The sequence below is a fragment of the Mesoplodon mirus genome (assembly GCF_964341445.2).
Source record: "Mesoplodon mirus genome assembly, chromosome: 14".
NCBI lineage: Eukaryota > Metazoa > Chordata > Mammalia > Artiodactyla > Ziphiidae > Mesoplodon > Mesoplodon mirus.
Genome location: NC_138990.1, coordinates 77,885,837 through 77,903,286, shown reverse-complemented (window position 1 = coordinate 77,903,286; position 17,450 = coordinate 77,885,837). Strand labels below are relative to the sequence as shown.

Sequence of the window (17,450 nt, the reverse complement as noted above, 5' to 3'; positions counted from 1 at the left end):
ATCCAGTCAGCTACCCTGTCTTTTGATTCAAGCGTTTAGTCCATTGACTTTTTTTTTTTTTTTTTTTTTTTGCAGTACGTGGGCCTCTCACTGTTGTGGCCTCTCCCGTTATGGAGCACAGGCTCCAGACGCGCAGGCTCAGCGGCCATGGCTCATGGGCCCCCCCGCTCCGTGGCATGTGGGATCTTCCTGGACCGGGGCACGAACCCGTGTCCCCTGCATTGGCAGGCGGGCTCTCAACCACTGCGCCACCAGGGAAGCCCCTCCACTGACATTTAAAGTGATTATTAATAGCTATGTACTTATTACCATTTTGTTACTTTTTTTGATTTTTGTAGCTCTTTCTCTGTTATTTTTTTCTTTTAGTTTCTTCCTTTGTGGTTTGATGATTTTCTTTAGTGGTATGTTTGTATTCCTTTCTCTCTTGTTTTTGTGTATCTATTGTAGGTTTTTGATTTGTGATTACCATGAGTTTCCTGTATGTTGCACTATAACTATATCTACTTGTTTTAAACTAGTAGTCATTTAAGTTCAAACACGTTCTTAAAATCTATGTTGTTTTACTTTTCTCCCCCACATCTTGTGTTTTTGATATCCTAGTTTACATTTTCATATATATCTCTTTACTATTTGTTGTAGTTATAGTTGATTTTACAATTTTTGGTGTTTTATTTGTGTGTGTGTGTGTGTGTGTGGTATGCGGGCCTCTCACTGTTGTGGCCTCTCCCGTTGTGGAGCACAGGCTCCGGACATGCAGGCTCCGTGGCCATGGCTCATGGGCCTAGCCGCTCCGCGGCATGTGGGATCTTCCCGGACCGGGGCACAAACCTGTGTCCCTTGCATCGGCAGGCGGACTCTCAACCACTGCGCCACCAGGGAAGCCCTGGTGTTTTACTTTTTATACTAGCTTCCTTAAGTGGTTGATCCTCAGCCTGTACTATATATTTTCTTTTACTAGTGGGTTTTTCCTTTCCTATAGATATTTCTTGTTGTAGCCTTTTCTTTTCTACATGGAGAAGGCACTTTAAAATTTCTTTTAGGGTAGGATTAGTATTGATGAAATTTTTTAATTTTTTCTTGTCTGAGAACTTCTTTATCTTTCCTTCAATTATAAATGATAATATATCTGAGTAGAGTGTCATAGGTTGCAGGTTTTTCCCTTTCAACCCTCTGAATATATTGTGTCACTCCCTTCTGGCCTGCAATTTTTTTTTTTTTTTTTTTTTTAGAAAAATCAACTGATAGCCTATGGAGGTTCCCATGCATATGACTCTTTGTTTTTCTCTTCCCAGCTTCTCTCTTTAAAGATAAAGAGAATTCTGTTGTTATCTTTAACTTTTGCCATCTTAATTATGGTATGTCTTGGTAGGGTCTGTTTGAGTTCATCTTGTTTGGGATCTTTTGTGCTTCCTGTGTCTGGATATCTGTTTCCTTCTTCAGATTTGGGAATTCTTAATAATTTCATTAAATACATTTTCAATCTCTTTCTCTCTCCCTTTGCCTTCTGAGACCCCCTAAATGTGGATATTTGTACACATGATGTTGTTCCAGAGGTCTCTTAAACTGTTCCAGTTTTTTGTTTTTATTTTTGCTGTTCAGACTGCATGATTTCCATTATTCTACTTTCCAGATCACTTATGCATTCTTCTGTATCATGTAGTCTGTTGTTCATTCTATCTAGTGTGGTTTTCATTTCAGCTACTGTGTTTCAGTTCTATTTAAAGAAAATATTTTCTGTTTCCTTCTTTAAATTATCACTGTGTTCATCTATTCTTTTCCTGAATTCAGTTAGCATTCTTATTACTAATGACTTGGATTCTTTTTTTCTTCTTTTTTTAAAAAAATTATTTATTTTATTTATTCATTTTTGGCTACGTTGTGTCTCCGTTGCTGTGTGCGGGATTTCTCTAGTTGCGGTGAGCAGGGGCTACACTTTATTGCGGTGCACGTGCTTCTTGTTGCAGTGTCTTCTCTTGTTGCAGAGCACAGGCTCTAGGCATGTGGGCTCCATAGTTGTGGCTCACGGGCTCTGTAGTTGTGGCTCGTGGGCTCTAGAGTGCAGGCTCAGTATTTGTGGGGCATGGGCTTAGTTGCTCTGCAGCATGTGGGATCTTCCTGGACCAGGGCTTGAACCTGTGTCCCCTGCATTGGCAGGCAGATTCTTTTTTTTTTTTTTTTTTTTTTTTTTTGTGGTATGCGGGCCTCTCACTGTTGTGGCCTCTCCCATTGTGGAGCACAGGCTCCAGACGCACAGGCTCAGCGGCCATGGCTTACGGGCCCAGCCGCTCTGCAGCATGTGGGATCCTCCCGGACTGGGGCACGAACCTGTGTCCCCTGCATCGGCAGGCATACTCTCAACCACGGCGCCACCAGTGAAGCCCCGGCAGGCAGATTCTTAAGCACTGCGCCACCAGGGAAGCCCGATTTGGATTCTTTATCTGGTAGATTTTTTTTTTCATGTGTTTTCTCTTGCTCTTTCAAGTAAACCAGTTCCTCTGTATTCTCATTTTGCTTAATTTTCTTTGTCTATGAATTTAGGTGAAACAGTTACTTATTGAGATCTTGAAGGCATGTCCTTATGTGGGAGCATCATTATATAATCTGTGTGTGCACAGTGGCTTTGGCAGGAGAGCTAGATTTGATGTGTGCAGAAGTCATGTCTTTCCTAAGGGTGTAGTGGCAGCTATAACCTTGGTAGGAGGTGGGGCTGGAGCCAGGTGTGACCTGGGGCTTCTCCTCTGTTCAGTGGCCAACACCACCCTACTGGGGACAGGGACAGGTCCCAAGTTGCTGGAGTAGAAGCCCTGAGGGTCAAGGAGTGTGTTCTTTCCTCTCTTCCAGCTCCAGTACCCTTGCCCAAGTGTGGAGCTGCATCTCAGAGCCAACAGAGCAGTCATGGGTGTTCAGTATAGTTCTGGGCATGGGCTGTGGTAGCCCTGGCTGCAGTCAGAGTCTGGGACCACCTCTGATGTGCTTGCTGCCTCTGAAAGCCAGCAATGGCTGTCCCCACCCGGTTCAGATGCTGGAGGGGTCTGAGCTGGCACTGTCCCTCACAACTGAGCACTCTCCTTGGTTGTGGCAGCCCTCACTCCTGTGTGGAGCCAAGAAGCTAGGCGGAGCGGGCACTGGGCTCAGACTGGGTTGTGCACTGGAGTGGTTGTGGGAAACTGGCCAGAATCTCGTGCAGTTTCAATCTGGTTTTTTTTTTTTTTTTTTTTTTTTTTGTCCCCACATTGTTTTGGGAGTAAGCAAAACATACTTTTGTATGCACACTTTTTACAAGCAGATTCTAGGTTTCTTACAGCCTTCCTGTTAGTCCCACCAGCCCTCCAACCTCCAGCCAAAGGGATTCACCTTCCTGGTGTCAGATCCCACAGCTGAGGTACCCAATATGTGGCTCAAACCACTCACTCCTGAGGGAGGATCTGTGCTGTTACATTCCATCCTCTTCTGTGTTCCCTCCCAGGGGCACAGGTCCCAAGCTGATCACTCCTCTTCCCTTCCTACCTGATTCTCTGTGGCTCCTTCTTATAGCCTTGGTTGCACAAAAGTCTTTTCTGCATATCTCTAGTTTTCAGTGAGAATTACTCCACACATAGATGTATTTTCGATGTGTGTGTGGTAGGAGGTGAGTTCCATGTCCTCCTACTCTGCCATCTTGATCTCCCTCCCCAGCAACAATGTTTTGATAGAGAAATATCAAAGCAACACTGTATTAAATAGAAACAATGATTACAAGATACATACCATTTCAGAAACCATCAAATGTGAATTATGGTGATGTTGGAATTGAGGAAATACACTATGTTCATGTGACTGGGTTATATGCTAGTCATTCATTTTCTTTGAAGAGGTCTTAGGTTCTGAAATTGGATATATAATTTCTACTTTTGTGATTGAGGTTGTATTAGATGCCTCAATTAACAATTCCCTTTTCTGTACTTTCTTCCTTTGACAAGGTTCTGTTTTATTTGCCATTCTCTGACGTAATCGTATTCATTGTTTTTATCCTCCCACTACCCCCATCCCTCACTAAGTTGTGCCCTCCTCAAGTGCAGGTACTTGTATTTTTTTCCTTCATATTCTGAATGCCTAGCATGGTGCCTGGTCCCCTGGTTGGCACTTAGATGCTTCACAAATGTGGGTTGAACCAAACTAAAAATAATCAGAAGATGAAATGATAAATACTAAAATAATTAAAATATTTTTCCCTAGGTATTATTGAAAACAGAATCTAGGGATACTGAATATTCAGGAAAAGGAAACTGACATTTATTGAATAATTATTGTTTGCCACATATTTTCAAATAATTATCCCGTTTACTCTCTTATAATTTAAAATATATAGTATAGTTTTAAAAGCATAGGAAACATTTTTTATTAATCCATGATTTGTTCGGGTTTTAGGGCAAAACATGATCGTGATCTAGAATATTCTATTTTTTATTTTTATTCTACTGATTTTTAAATATCAGGTAAAAATTTCCTACTGCATTAAAGGATTATTAACATTTAAGCCCTGATGATATATGCCTATGTTAAATATGTTAAGGTGAAATTGATCCCCTCTCAGGGGACCTTGGCTGTTATTCACAGGCCTTCATTTCAATAAGAAAAGGCTGTTCTTTCGTGAATGAACTACTTTGGTTCTCCATTCAACCACTGAAACAAAATACTAAAAATATTATATAAGTAATAATGCGGTGATACACTATTACTAAAGGTGAAAAATAACCAATCAGAGAAGAAAGAGTATGAAGGGAGATGTAATCACACTATAAAAAGATTCACCACAAAACTCTTATAAACTGTGAGCATTTAGGGCTTGTTTACATTTTATTAAGAACTTGTCATAGAGAGTGAGGGTCTGACAACTTAGTGAGAGCTGCTACCAAATAAGGGAAGTCAAAGTAGAAATAAAGCTTCTGATATAGTATAGTAACTTATAAAGAAGATGTTAGTTTATTTAGCACTCATCCATAAAGCATTACTATTTCATGTTGGAGCTTATTTTTATATTATCTATGACGTTTGCTAAGCAAATAGTGTGAATATTCTTTAGTGCCTAAGAAATACCAATTATAATCATGTTTTAGGTACATCAGTTTACTTATGAGCTACTGATATACTAATTAAAAATAATCCTTAAATAGTCATTCAAGTAACTTCCCTCAAGGGCTTTCTTAAGAAAAAGAAATTAAAGTAAATTTGGCCAGAAAATAGTTTCCATCTATGTATATCTTTCACCATGGATTAATTATACAAGCCTAAATTGACACCTGTCTCAGGTGCTTAAGCAGAAGCTTAACTAAAAGGCTCTATTTAGCACAGCATTAGCCAAAGGGAGGTAAAGTAGAATGAGCACCACACAGATATCGTGGACAGGAATTCTAGTCCTGTTCTAGCAAGCGGACTGAGCTTGTGCAAATTACTTTACCACCCTACACCTCAGTTTCCATATCTGTAAATTAAGAGGTTTAGAGTTCATCAGAGTTGATGGGAGACAGGGGTGTGTAAATGGACTCCTTGGAAAAACTGCTATTCCCTGCTCATAAAAATACTTTTATGTACACAAACACACAATTTAGTATGCAATTTCAGGGAGTTACTGTGAGAACTAAATGAAATAGTGAATATAAAGTGCATTTAGTAGGTATTTTAAATCACCGTTTAGTTCCCCACATTGGGAGGGTTCTCTGGCTTCTCAGTTTTCATAAAAGCCACAGAAAATGTTTTTCAAGTCTCTTTTGGGAAAAAAAAAGATTTTAAAGTATATAGCTATCAAGTTGCATGAGATAATATTCCACTTTTTATAAGAAGCCATCTCTTTCATCAGTTACTAGGATTTGTTTTTTAGAGGAGCGGGTGGCAATCTGTCATCAAAGTGTTGACAAGTGAAATCTGACAAGGTTAAGGTGATATAGCTGCGGGCCACTTCAGGATTTTTCACTGTCTTTCCTGTTTGAAGAGAAAGGATCTCTTTTTTCATTCTTGCTCACTTTGCAATAGTGTTTGATTTATATGCTTTTTAAAACAGTAACTCTAAACTGACAAATTATTTCGGCAGTTAACATTGGTTTAGATAAGAGCATTTCAGTGTTATCTTGTCTTTAACTCATCTTTGTAGGAATTATTCTTGAAATTCAGTGTATTTTCTCTTCAAAGTTGCATTTCTTTCTATATATTCAAATGTAGCATAAAACTATATTTATGGAATTACAATCTAGAATTACTTATCATGTTCACATTTCTCACATTTCTGTTTTCCCTGTCTTTTGTATTGTTGTAGTTGAGATACATCCTTAAAAGAGGAATAAGTCCATATTTTTGAAGATCAGAAAGTGGGTACATATGTTGGAAGTGGTGGTGAGCAAAGATTATTTTATGGTTGTTATTATTTGCTTATGCAAGCATACTTTTTTCCCTAAAATGCCTGATATAAGCCATTGTGATTATTTTGCAAATCGTGGAAAAAATGCACTTCAACTAGATACAGGTCTCTTTGGAATAATGGAAAATTGTGTGCAGCAAAATATTTGAAATGAGCATCAGCAAACAAGATGTTTGTATTAACAGGAACCTAGAAAATGGCTATGCAAAGGTCAACACTGATCTTTAAATATTAGTGAAATTTAATTTGTTGCATGTAATGAGTAGAAAGAAGAGGAGGAAGCAGGCCACAATGAGGAAGCCATTGATGAACTGTCCAAATGTCAAAACTGCTTACAGTACAGAAAATGTTAAATTGACATGATCTATTTACCTAAGTGAATTAAACAGTTTGAACAATGCTCTAGAGAAATATTTTCCAAATTTAAGTATAACAGGAGATTTATAAAGATTTTTGCCATAGTTTATTTTGGGAAAATGAGGAGACTCCTTACTATTCTTTCTAGGCATAGAATTTCTTCTAACCTCTTTAAGAAAGTATGATGCACAGTTTCTCTTGAAACGGGAATCTATTGCCATTTGCGTCATCTAGAAATAAGATCACCTGACCAATTATTAGCAGCTATGAAGAATCACCCTGGCCATGACACTCTGCACAGCACTAGCTGAATTGAGTTCAGAGAGTTTTCTGGGGTGTTATGCCCAATTAAAAAAAAAATGTGAATTCTATGTTCTCTTATTTTCTTCATGTATAAAGTGGATGAAAAATTTTTAAAAGAATTAAATATGTCTAAAACCAAGGTTTAATATTAATGTACAGAGAATGGGACAGAGAACTTAATAGAAAGATGGGCAAAAGCTAGGAACAGGTAATTTATAGAAGAAACAAGGCTGTTAAAAAAATACATGAAATGATGTTTGATTCCTTTAATGAATGGAAAAATGAAACTTAAAACTACAAGAATCCATTTTTCACCTACCAGACTGGCAAAAAGTTAAAACTTTGTTAATGTTCCATGTTACTGAGGGAATAGGGAAAAGGGTAGTCATGTTATTGGTGGAAATGTAAATTGGTACTGTCATCTTGGCAGCCTGTTTGGCAGTACCTATTAAAATGTAAGGTGTGCATGTATATTTTAATAGTATTATTATTTGTAAGATGAAAAGAAGAAACAATTGTGTTCATTAAGGGAATGGTTAAGTAAATTATGATCGGTATACAATGGAACATCTGGTCGCTATTAAAAACAATGAGGTAAATCTTTATATGCTAACAAGGATATCCATGCTGTGGTATTCAGTGAAAAAAAAGCAAATTGTTGAGTAAGATCCTGTCTTTACTAAAATACAAAACAAGTCAATGTGGGTGTGGACATACTGTAAATACCTCAAGAAGTTCTGGAAGGCCACCTGCCATGTTGTGTAGTGGCTCCCTTCAGAGTGCGGAGGGCCTCTGGGAAGGGAACACATTTGTTTTAACATCAAATACTTCAGTATTGTTTGCATTTTTTAAACAATAAGCATGTATTACTATTATAATTTTAAAACCCAAGAGGACACAAAAGACCAGACAGATTGTCTAATAGATTTTAAAGTTTCTCTCTTCATTTTTTGTATGCTTTTAGGTTCTATAGCTGTTTTAAAAATAAGGAAATGATAGATGGTATTTTTAACACACTGCTTTGTGCTTTTGCATTTCGCTCCTACCATTTCATTGCTTAGTGTTATTTGTTAAATCTAAAGTTTTGTAAGTTGAAGTATTTATTACCTTTTAGCATTTATTGACTAATTACAGTGGGTGCTCATTATCAGATAAATATGTTCTGAATATTTACATTTAATATTTAGGTTGTAAAGGTGTTCTAGACTTCTGAAGTGATCTAGATCTTTATATGCTGTGAGATAACATGATATAGCATAGAAAAGATCTAGATATATTTAAAATAATAATTTAATAACATTTGAAGATAAATGTCACTAAGGAAGCTGGGACTTTTATTTTATTATTATTTTTTTTTGCGGTACACGGGGCTCTCACTGCTGTGGCCTCTCCCGTTGCGGAGCACAGGCTCCGGACGTGCAGGCTCAGCGGCCATGGCTCATGGGCCTAGCCGCTTGGCGGCATGTGGGATCTTTCTGGACCGGGACACGAACCCGTGTCCCCTGCATCGGCAGGTGGACTCTCAACCACTGCGCCACCAGGGAAGCCCTAGGACATTTATTTGATAACTATTGTTTGAGTAAAATTTAAGAATAACATTTTCAGTGTTATAGGCAATTAGTTATGTGATGCCCACTAATAATGTTCAGTGCTTTTCATCTTCAGAACATTACACAGAATTAATTAATCCTTACAGCAGTCTTAGAAATGTAGGTCAATATCATTATCCCTGTTTTTGTTGGTAGGGAAATTGAGGCAGAGAGGTTGAATGATTCGGGGTAAGTTTTTTACAGCATGGTTAGAATTAAGGCATTTGGGCTCAGAGCCCAGCATTTAGAGCAATAGAATCACACCTTCTTTAGAAGACTTAATCTTTGTGTCCTTGATAAAACTCTGTTTCTCATTAAACCATGATGAGGTCATCTCTATATTAAAATTCAGAAACAACAAGTTTGATCACTATATAACCACTTAAAAACACACACCATTTTCCCCTCCGTGCCTTTTCTGGCACTATATTGGCTTAATCTGTCTTTTTCATTGTCTCCTTTTTGGAGAATTACCGAAATATCTATCCTTGACTTTATTTTTCTTCTGGGATCTTTTTCAGTAGCTTTAGCTTTACTTTCTATTTAGAAAATTCCAAAATAGTTTTTATATAGTCCAGATCCCCTTTCTATATTTCTAGCTATCAGCTAGACATTTCTACTCATATCAACCCTTATAACTTAAACTCCCACTGTGTCTAAAATTCAGTTTATTGACAACAAAACTTGCTCCTCTTCTAGACTGACCTGTTTCTATGTATGTTTCAATCCAAGTCCTGCCCTTGAAACTAGGGTAAACCAGGTGGGAACAGGTCTGGGTAAGGGGTTTCTGGGAACCAGGTGTGGCCAGACAGTGGTATTTGAGTCCTTTGCCAGGGTGAAGAAGCTGAATCACAGTCTAAGGAAGAGGAAGAGCCAGATTACAAACTGAAAGGCAAGACTAAAGTATAGCAGGAGACTGAGTGGCCAGGTCAGTGGCTAGGAAAATTGAGGTTGTTGGTTGAGTAGTTGAATCAGTCGTTGTGAACAGAATGCGCTGGTACTCTTTTACTGGCACATGATGATGGAGGCATGTCGGCTCACTAGAGCCATGTTCAAGGCAAGGGTCATGTCTGTACAGTAACCAGATCCCTATCTCATGGTGGTCACTCTGGATTCTTCCTTCTTCTTCACTTCCACAATTTATCAGTTCCCATATGCCTTTGATACTTTATTCAAATGAATCTGATTATTTTTTCACATTCCAACTTCCACCATCCCAATTAGAGTCCTTGTTGCTAAATATTGGTGTTGCCTGTTACTTTATTACCTTTCTTTTTTTTTTTTTTTTTTTTTTTTCTTTTTGCGGTATGCGGGCCTCTCACTGCTGTGGCCTCTCCCGTTGCGGAGCACAGGCTCCGGATGCGCAGGCCCAGCGGCCATGGCTCACGGGCCCAGCCGCTCCGCGGCATATGGGATCCTCCCAGACCGGGGCACGAACCCGCATCCCCTGCATCGGCAGGCGGACTCTCAACCACTGCGCCACCAGGGAGGCCCACTTTATTACCTTTCTAACAGATCACTTGTATAAAAAAATCCCTCCAATATTCCCATACACAAAGTTAATCTTCCAAGAACAATTCCGATCTGTTGATTACCGTTTCTAAAATACCTTACCAGATCAGAAACTATTCATAATTTCTCAGTAGCCACCTAACAAGATATAAAGTCCTAAGTTTGGCATTTAAAGACTTACTTAGTATGGCCCTGATTTATCTCTTCTATTTGTGCACCAAACCAATTGCTTACTACCTCTTAAATATGCCTTGCATCTTTCTAATTTATGTTTTTGTATACTGTTTCCTCCTTTTTCTCTCTCTCCCTTTATCAAAATCTAAGAATTCTTCAATGTCCTCTACTTTATAAGAAAATTTCTTCATTATCAAACTAGAACATCTACTGAACACCCACAGCCCTTTGTTTATGTTGCTGAATTTGCACTTATCACAAACTTCATATTGTTTTTGTGATTATTTTATCTGCTATACTAGATTTTAGCTATTTGATAGTAGAGACCCTGATTTATAAATCCTGTATCTGTGACTCAGTAAAATGTCAAACACCTAAAGTGCTCAAAGTATTTGTGATATTTAATTAATAATTAGATATCATAGGACTCTCTGAGGTACAAATGACCCAGTGTACCTACTAATCTAGTCTTTTGTTAGAGTATGTTCAGTCTAAGCTTGAGGTCTCTTTGAGACTCCTCTGCCCTTTTACACAAACTTTATCATTGCATGATTGATTTAGTGTTGAATATTTCAAAAATCTTTATTTCTGATAATGTGACATTGATTAAATATGTTCATGCATATCTTAACAGATAATTAATGTAATTTTATGTAGATAGCATTAGACAAGGGATTGTGGGGGAATACACTGTATTTTAGGTAATTTTGAAAATACCTAATGATGACTAGAACACCTAATACAACTAGTGGTTTCTTTTAAATTTGTGCTATTTAGTTGTCTTTAATTTTGTACATTTTGAATTGGTAAATAGATAGATAATCCTCAGAAAGTCTATTGATAATAATTAGCAAGTATGTGTTCTAACTTTATGCCCAAGAAATATTTCCTTAGGCTCTTTGAGGTATTTTGCTAATACACGTTTCATTTTAAATGTCTCATTGGCACCATGGTATCATTCATCTTTACTAAACTACAGCCATGTCTTCTTCTCTTAGTTAATTTTTCTATCCTGTCATGTTTTACATTAGGGTTTTATTTGCCCTCAGGCTTCCTCTCCTTTCCAAAGCAGTCAAAATAGCTGACTTCAGAAACCAGGGAAGACAAATATTCTGAAGATTTATTTAGTGGCATGTAATCTTTACCTCTAAAAGTTTTTATTTTCCAAAATAATGTTATCAAAAGTATAAAAAAGTCACAGCATCTTAGTGCAATGGTTTCTATTTTCCGTGATACTTTCTTAAAATTTACCTGTATGGTAACCATTAATCTTAAGGCAAATAAATATTTATTATAATGTAATCTCTTTTGGAAGGAAGACTTTAAAGCTTTTGAGGATGTAACTAGAAAGTGAGAAAGGCTAAGATCCTCCCATTTCTCTGTGCTCACAATTTGGGCTATCATTGATTCTCCCCCCTACACGAGAATAATCAAGATTTAGATCAAGCTCAGTTTAAATCATGCTCCTTATTCTGTCATGGAGACTGGACATTTGGTTTTAGAATGGCCTTCTGACACATCTGAGACTGTCATCAACTGCCTTATAAAACTAAACAGAAAATTGAAAAAGTTATAAAGATATTTTAAATGAAAATTAAATTAAGGGCAATTTTTTGTGTAGGTTTTCCCTTCCGCTGTTCTTTTCATTTGGCTAATTCTTTTTCCTATTCAGTATTAAAATTTGCTGTATTTTTTAGTCATTCATTCTTTTATTCATTTTTGCCCTATGTAACTAGTTTTGGTCTAGTTCTCAGTCATGTGTATTGGGTTTTATCCCCAGAGAAATGCACAAGGGCACTGAGTGGGGCAATATTTCTGCACCTTGGTAGGCACTCTCTATTTCACTACCTTTTTAATCCCTGCCTACGCCCCCTCCCAAAATGCAGAATCCAGAATTCTACTGAAATTCTTTTCTTTCCTCCTTCAAAACAACTATGCATTAATACAATATTTGAATAATACGAGCTCAGTCTTGACTGCTTCCTTCAAACAAGGAAATTACAGCATTCTTTTTAACTGGTGGCATTCTTGAGTAAGATGCAAGGCCTTCAGAGGTCTGCGTCTTTCAAAAACCTGCACAGTGTAAAAGATGGCAAGACATTTTGAGGACTAAAAAGGTTATTGATTTGGTCCCCTCCCACCATGTCCATCTAGTAATTATAGATTTTTACAAATGTTAAAAAATTTACTCCATTAATTCTTTTTAACTTTATATCATCTTATTAGCAGATATTTGAAGTTTAGAGGAAAAGAAGGATGAATAACCCACATTTGACTATCTTTTGCCTGCCTGCTAATGCATGACCCTGCAAAGCCTCCTCCTTAATCACACGTATTTTGGGGAGCCTGCAGGAGTTGTCACATGTGTTCATAAATAAGTCGAATCATTTACTAATGGACGCTGGCCATTTCCTTCTCACTTGCCTCACTTGCTAGACCTGCTCCATCGACTCGTTACTGCTGCCACCGTGTCTACTTTTGCTGGGTGTGGATCCCACTTTATCTGGATACCACCACTCTGGGTAGGTTAATGTGAGGGGCTACCAGTCCTGCTTACGTTCTACTGGGCACCAACCCCAGTGGCTACTTCATGACTATTAAACCAAATATCCCAGGGGCTACAGGAGTGCTTTATACAGCAGAATGTTTCTCTTCTTTTCCTCCTGTTATTTTTTTATTTAGTGGGAAACTAGAGCAGCATTGTTTATATACATTAGGACATTTTTAGAACTAGCACATGCATTTTTCTCAGTCCCCCCCACCGCCAATGAAACTACAAATGAGTCCTGTTTTCAAGTCCAGATCATAGACTCTACACTGTACTATTCTCAGAATTTCCCCTTATGTCCAAGTGCAAAGGGTCAAGGGCTTTGTCCTTGACATTTGACACTCTCCACAGGCATCAGTTTGCTTATTCTCCTCCAAACTCCATAATTTCTGAGTAGCTTGGGATTTTCAGACTTAGTAAAGATACACAGTAGACCTATTGGTTTTCAACTTAAAAGCTTCTCTGTCTCTTATAAATAATAGCCAGCATGGATTAAAAAGAAGCTATGATCCACTCTCCATTTCTGTTATCAGGGGAATGTTTTGACAAATTCTTTATTATTAATTGACTTAAACTGAAAAATAGCATTTCAAGTGCAGTCTTCTTTTGATACGTAAGTAAAAATGTGGCCTTCTGGCTTTGGCTATAAAATTTTATCTCTAATTTGCATGATGAAACCTTATTATGTAGCTACTAACAGGTTTACTTCAGCCTTGCCTTTGTCCGAATTGTCATAAGTTCTAGTTATTGGTATCTGAATCAACACTAAATTGAAGAATGTGAGTTTTTATTTTCTAATACTGTCTAGAAGTTGAGACTTTTTTTTTTTTTTTTGCGGTACGGACCCAGCTGCTCTGCGGCATGTGGGATCTTCCCGGACCGGGGCACGAACCCATGTCCCCTGCACTAGCAGGCGGACTCTCAACCACTGTGCCACCAGTGAAGCCCTAGAAGTTGAGACTTTTAATGCTCAGTGTCAGAAGAAATAGGCACCTGTTTTATCACATCCTTTCTTCTCTATTCCTAGTGAAGTATTAATGCATTTGCATGTCCTAAATCAGTACTTCCTCTGGTGTAGAAATTTCTCCACGTACAGATGTTTTTCCTTCATAAAATCACTATTGTAAATACTTAGTCATTCATTCATTTCTCTCTATACAATGTGAGATCATATTTAATACTTCTTTTGTTTTTTCTGTATAAATTTGCATAGTGCTAGACATTTGAGTAATAGCAGTAGCAAAAACAGCAGCAATAATAAGGTAATTGAATAAAGGTACCCTCAAAACAATCTTGAGGTAAGTACTTTATTATACCCATTTTATGGCTGGGGGAACTTAGGAAAGTTAAGTAATTTGTGCAAAGTGAATAAGCTGAGAAGTTAGAATAAGAAGCCAGGCAGTTAGAGTCTAGAATCCACACATTAAACTTAATAAATACAAAATTTATTTAATTTATTAACTGATTCTTTAAACAAACATTACAGAGCTCACCCATCCAAATGACTAGGCCACTGTTTACATATTCTAATACAATAATATTTTAATTAAAAAAATACAACTATAAAGTAATAATTCTGAATAAGTCTCATGAAACTAACTGAAAGCAATGCCAAAGAACACAGCTTTGGAAATATTTTGAGTAATGGCAGCCTCACTAGAGTCACTCACAAGTGACAACTCTGAAAGATAATACTCAGTTGAATTGAAAAATACAAATTAGCTTAATATCCCTTTTTCTCCACTGCCTACTAGTAAGGAATTGCATCCTTCATAGTAATGAGCCCACAGGCTCTTCTACCCCATTTCTATATACAGTGACAACCAGCTTCTGATTAGAGGAGGGCACATCTGGAGGTCGAAGGGTCTTTTGTTTCATCTCTAACCTTTTAAGGCACTTTAGTACAAGGAAGAGAGTGAATTCAGATCAGTCCAAAATTTACTATTATAGCCTGTTTTTTGCTACCCTTTTCAACGTCATTTTTCTATAATTTTCCACCAGGCATCTTGATCTACCACTGTCCTTTTACTCAAACTGCTGTGTACACCCTCCCTACACCTCTGTATACCCCAAATCAGTAAGTGTGCTGTGGTTGCCAACACAGACTCTGAAACCAGAGATTTCAGATTTGTTCAGATTCAAAGCCTGCTTCCACTACCTGCTGGTTATATGTCTTTTCTATATCTTAGTTTCCTCATTATAGGGGTAATGGTACTACTTCAAAGAGTAGCTATAAGGATTGAGTTAATACATATAAAATTATAGAAGAATGCATGTCACAATGTAGGTGCGTAGTAAGTATTATCTGTTGTTATCATCATCATTTTTATCATCATCATTTAACTGATGAAGTTCTATGCTTTTTTGAGGTCCTACTGACATTTTACAACTTGTCTGTAGCTTCTCAGAACCCTGCTATTCCAAGCAGGGTCGAGCCCTTCTTTTATGCTGTGTAATTGTTCACTCTGCCATTTCAATAATTAGTACACTGTGTCTCATTAGTTGAACATGCATCTGATTCTTGATGATTGTAAGTGCATTGAGGTCAAATGTAAAGGTGAAGGAAGGACCAACAAAGTTTATATTATGTCTAAAATTATTTTGGATTATCACCCATATGAATAGTATGGGAAAATATTTTTAGTCACTCCAAATGTTAAAGAAGCTGAGGGCTTTTTCCTCCATATGAAAGATGTCTTAAAATATTTTTCAAGCGTTTTTTGTTATTCAGAAGTTTGTTGGAAATAATAAAAGAAAGTGTTAATAATATTCATCACTAGCCCCTGCTGTTAAAACTGGGAGAAAATATAAGATGTACATTATTGCTATCTCTTTTTTTTAAGGCAGGTATAGAGTAGACTATCTGGATCTATCACGACATGCAGATTAACAAACTAATCTGAATGCTAATGTGGTTTCACACAGTTTACTTCTAAGTAAATATGTTTCCTATAATAATAACTATATATCATTTACCTTGAAAATTCCACTTTAATTAGCCTGTTAGTATGTGGGAGATTGTAAATATTTGCTTTGTATAATAAAGATAGACCACAAAATGTGTTTGTACTTACTAACTACATAACAGATGTTTCTTTTCCTTAAAAATATTTTTTAAAAATGCTTAAATGCTAAATAATTCTAAATACACTCAGAGCCTTAAAAATCAAACGTATGTTATTGGAAACGCAAATATATATATTCTTCTTACTACATTTCTCAATGTGATGACATATTAAATCTAGGAAAACAAGTGTTTTTTTTCCTTTTTCTAGAGTTCATTTCTGGGTGGTTAACTAAGGGTACATTAAAGTGTGTTTATTCTAATGAACCGTATCTCAAATATCAGTAGCAGCAAGTGATTCTTTTTATTATTTCTAAGGGATCTTGGTTTTATTGGCAATAGAAGATAATTAATTGGCACCTCTTCTTAATTATTTTTTTAAACAGGACAGAGATTCCTTCTGCCATCAGATGTCTTTCTGCTTGACTGAACTGCACCTGTGGTCTTTGAAGAATACCTTACACATTGGGGGTAAATAAGCTCTGGATTAATTTCAATATTTTTTAAATATAAGTTACAACAATATAAATAAGTACTAGCAAAGGTTAGAGCTTAGATTCTCCAGCTGGAATTGCATTATTTTCTTTATACTTAATGAAAATTGGCTAGTGTATAGTAATTTCGTTTAGTTAACTCTGCTTATTTTTTTTCAACTTGAGTTACATTTTCTGCTTTGAACATTAATTTTACTGGCCTAATATCTGTTTCCTCTTAAGATACACAGATGTTCCATTTTTTCCTGGGATTGTTCATAATAACTGATTTATATTCATAAATATTTGCAGGCTTGCTAATGGTAAATGCATTTCTATTTGATATTAAAGTAATATTTCAAACATAAAGTAATATTTCAAACATACAACTAAGAGGTACAATTATATTCATTTTTTAAAAATAAATTTATTTATTTATTTATTTATTTTTTAGCTGTATTGGGTCTTCGTTTCTGTGCAAGGGCTTTCTCTAGTTGTGGCTAGCGGGGGCCACTCTTCATCGTGGTGCGCTGGCCTCTCACTGTCGCAGCCTCTCTTGTTGCGGAGCACAGACTCCAGACGCGCAGGCTCAGTAGTTGTGGCTCATGGGCCCAGTTGCTCTGCGGCATGTGGGATCTTCCCAGACCAGGGCTCGAACCCATGTCCCCTGCATTGGCAGGCAGATTCTCAACCACTGCGCCACCAGAGAAGCCCTATTCATGTTTTTTGAATCTCACATTTTTTGGGGAAGAGAGTAATATAAATATGTTTTAACAATGTTTATTAGTATTTCAGGATAAAGTATATATCATTAGGAAACATCTTTTAAAAAATTCTTTTCCTTTCTGAGTATCTAAAGCAACTCTTGTATTTAGGAGGACAGATTTATTTACATGTCTTTAGCATCATTACTAAGAAAATGGTTTATCTTGCAAAGAATTATTTCTTTATATCAAATATATAATTACAGATGATGTCATTATAATTTCATTAAGTTTAGCTTGCTTAAAATGGATAAGGATAGAATTTCCACTTAAAC

The 17,450-nt window shown here is 36.9% G+C and overlaps 1 protein-coding gene across 4 annotated transcripts in view; it reads left to right on the top strand.

Moving 5' to 3' along the window:
- Positions 1-17,450, top strand: part of WDPCP (WD repeat containing planar cell polarity effector) — a 332,130-nt gene that overhangs the window by 80,155 nt on the left and 234,525 nt on the right. For all 4 annotated transcript variants that reach the window (XM_082643314.1, XM_082643316.1, XM_082643313.1 and 1 more), the window contains exon 2: positions 16,325-16,409. In XM_082643314.1, the coding sequence (XP_082499440.1) occupies positions 16,349-16,409 (61 nt within the window). In that variant the 5' untranslated portion in view covers positions 16,325-16,348. The remainder of the gene's footprint in view (positions 1-16,324; positions 16,410-17,450) is intronic.